The sequence below is a fragment of the Aptenodytes forsteri genome, unplaced genomic scaffold (assembly GCF_000699145.1).
Source record: "Aptenodytes forsteri isolate BGI_AS27 unplaced genomic scaffold, ASM69914v1 Scaffold236, whole genome shotgun sequence".
Lineage (NCBI taxonomy): Eukaryota > Metazoa > Chordata > Aves > Sphenisciformes > Spheniscidae > Aptenodytes > Aptenodytes forsteri.
In genome coordinates, this window is record NW_008794456.1 from 3,267,835 (window position 1) to 3,268,727 (window position 893).

General features: G+C 60.1%; 1 protein-coding gene across 1 annotated transcript in view; it reads right to left on the minus strand.

Moving 5' to 3' along the window:
• Positions 1-343: 343 nt before the first annotated feature.
• RNF24 (ring finger protein 24) overlaps positions 344-893 on the minus strand; it is a 25,582-nt gene continuing 25,032 nt past the window's right edge. The window contains exon 6 of the mRNA XM_009290728.1: positions 344-620. Within this exon, the coding sequence (XP_009289003.1) occupies positions 344-620 (277 nt within the window). The remainder of the gene's footprint in view (positions 621-893) is intronic.

The following is an 893-nucleotide window of genomic DNA, read 5'->3' on the forward strand; positions in this document are numbered from 1 at the left end:
GGGGGCTCTAGCATCGTTCCAGGGCAAATTGCGGCGGTTTAGGGTTTGATGAAAGACTCCTTCGGCGGTAGGTGACGCTCGGTGCTTTGGAGGCCCTTTGGCCTTTAACGTACGGACAACACGGGTTGGATCGGAGGTGAAGGCAAGGCGCCTTGCCGGAGCAGGAACAGAAGTAACAGAAATAATTGTGTTTTGTGCATCTTGGCGCTAGATCCAGGCTGCGGCTCGGCCAGACCCTCTGCTGCTTTGTCCCACCAGCGGGAATCTTCGCCCAGGAGTGAACTTCTTCGTGACTGCGACCAGCCGGAGCTTCCAGAAGACAACCGGGAGGGCAGCAAGAAGGTCACTCCTTGCGTTTCCCGCTGGAGAAGGTGAAGCGGAACATCTCCAGGTGGGACCAGCACCCAGCTCTGGGGGTGCAGCCGGCACGGAACATCTCCAGGTGGGACCTGCCCCCAGCACCCAGCTCCGGGGGTGCAGCCGGCACTAGAGGGCAGCAGCTCTCCGCGCTGGGCAGGGACAGGGGGGGGGACAGGGGGACAGGGCGAGGTGGGAGCCCGGCTTCCTCCACCCCAGGTTCCTGCAGGGATCGCAACCCGGGACGGCTCCAGCTGAGCAACCTGAGAGTTGAGAGGAGGAAAAGGAGCTGAGGCTGAGGGGACTGGGGTTGTTCAGCCTGGAGAAGAGGAGGCTGAGGGGAGACCTCATCGCTCTCTACAACTCCCTGAAAGGAGGTTGTAGCGAGGTGGGGTCGGTCTCTTCTCCCAAGTAACGAGCGACAGGACGAGAGGAAACGGCCTCAAGTTGTGCCAGGGGAGGTTTAGATTGGACGTGAGGAAAAATGTCTTTACTGAGAGAGTGGTTAAACATTGGAAGAGGCTGCCCAGGGAAGT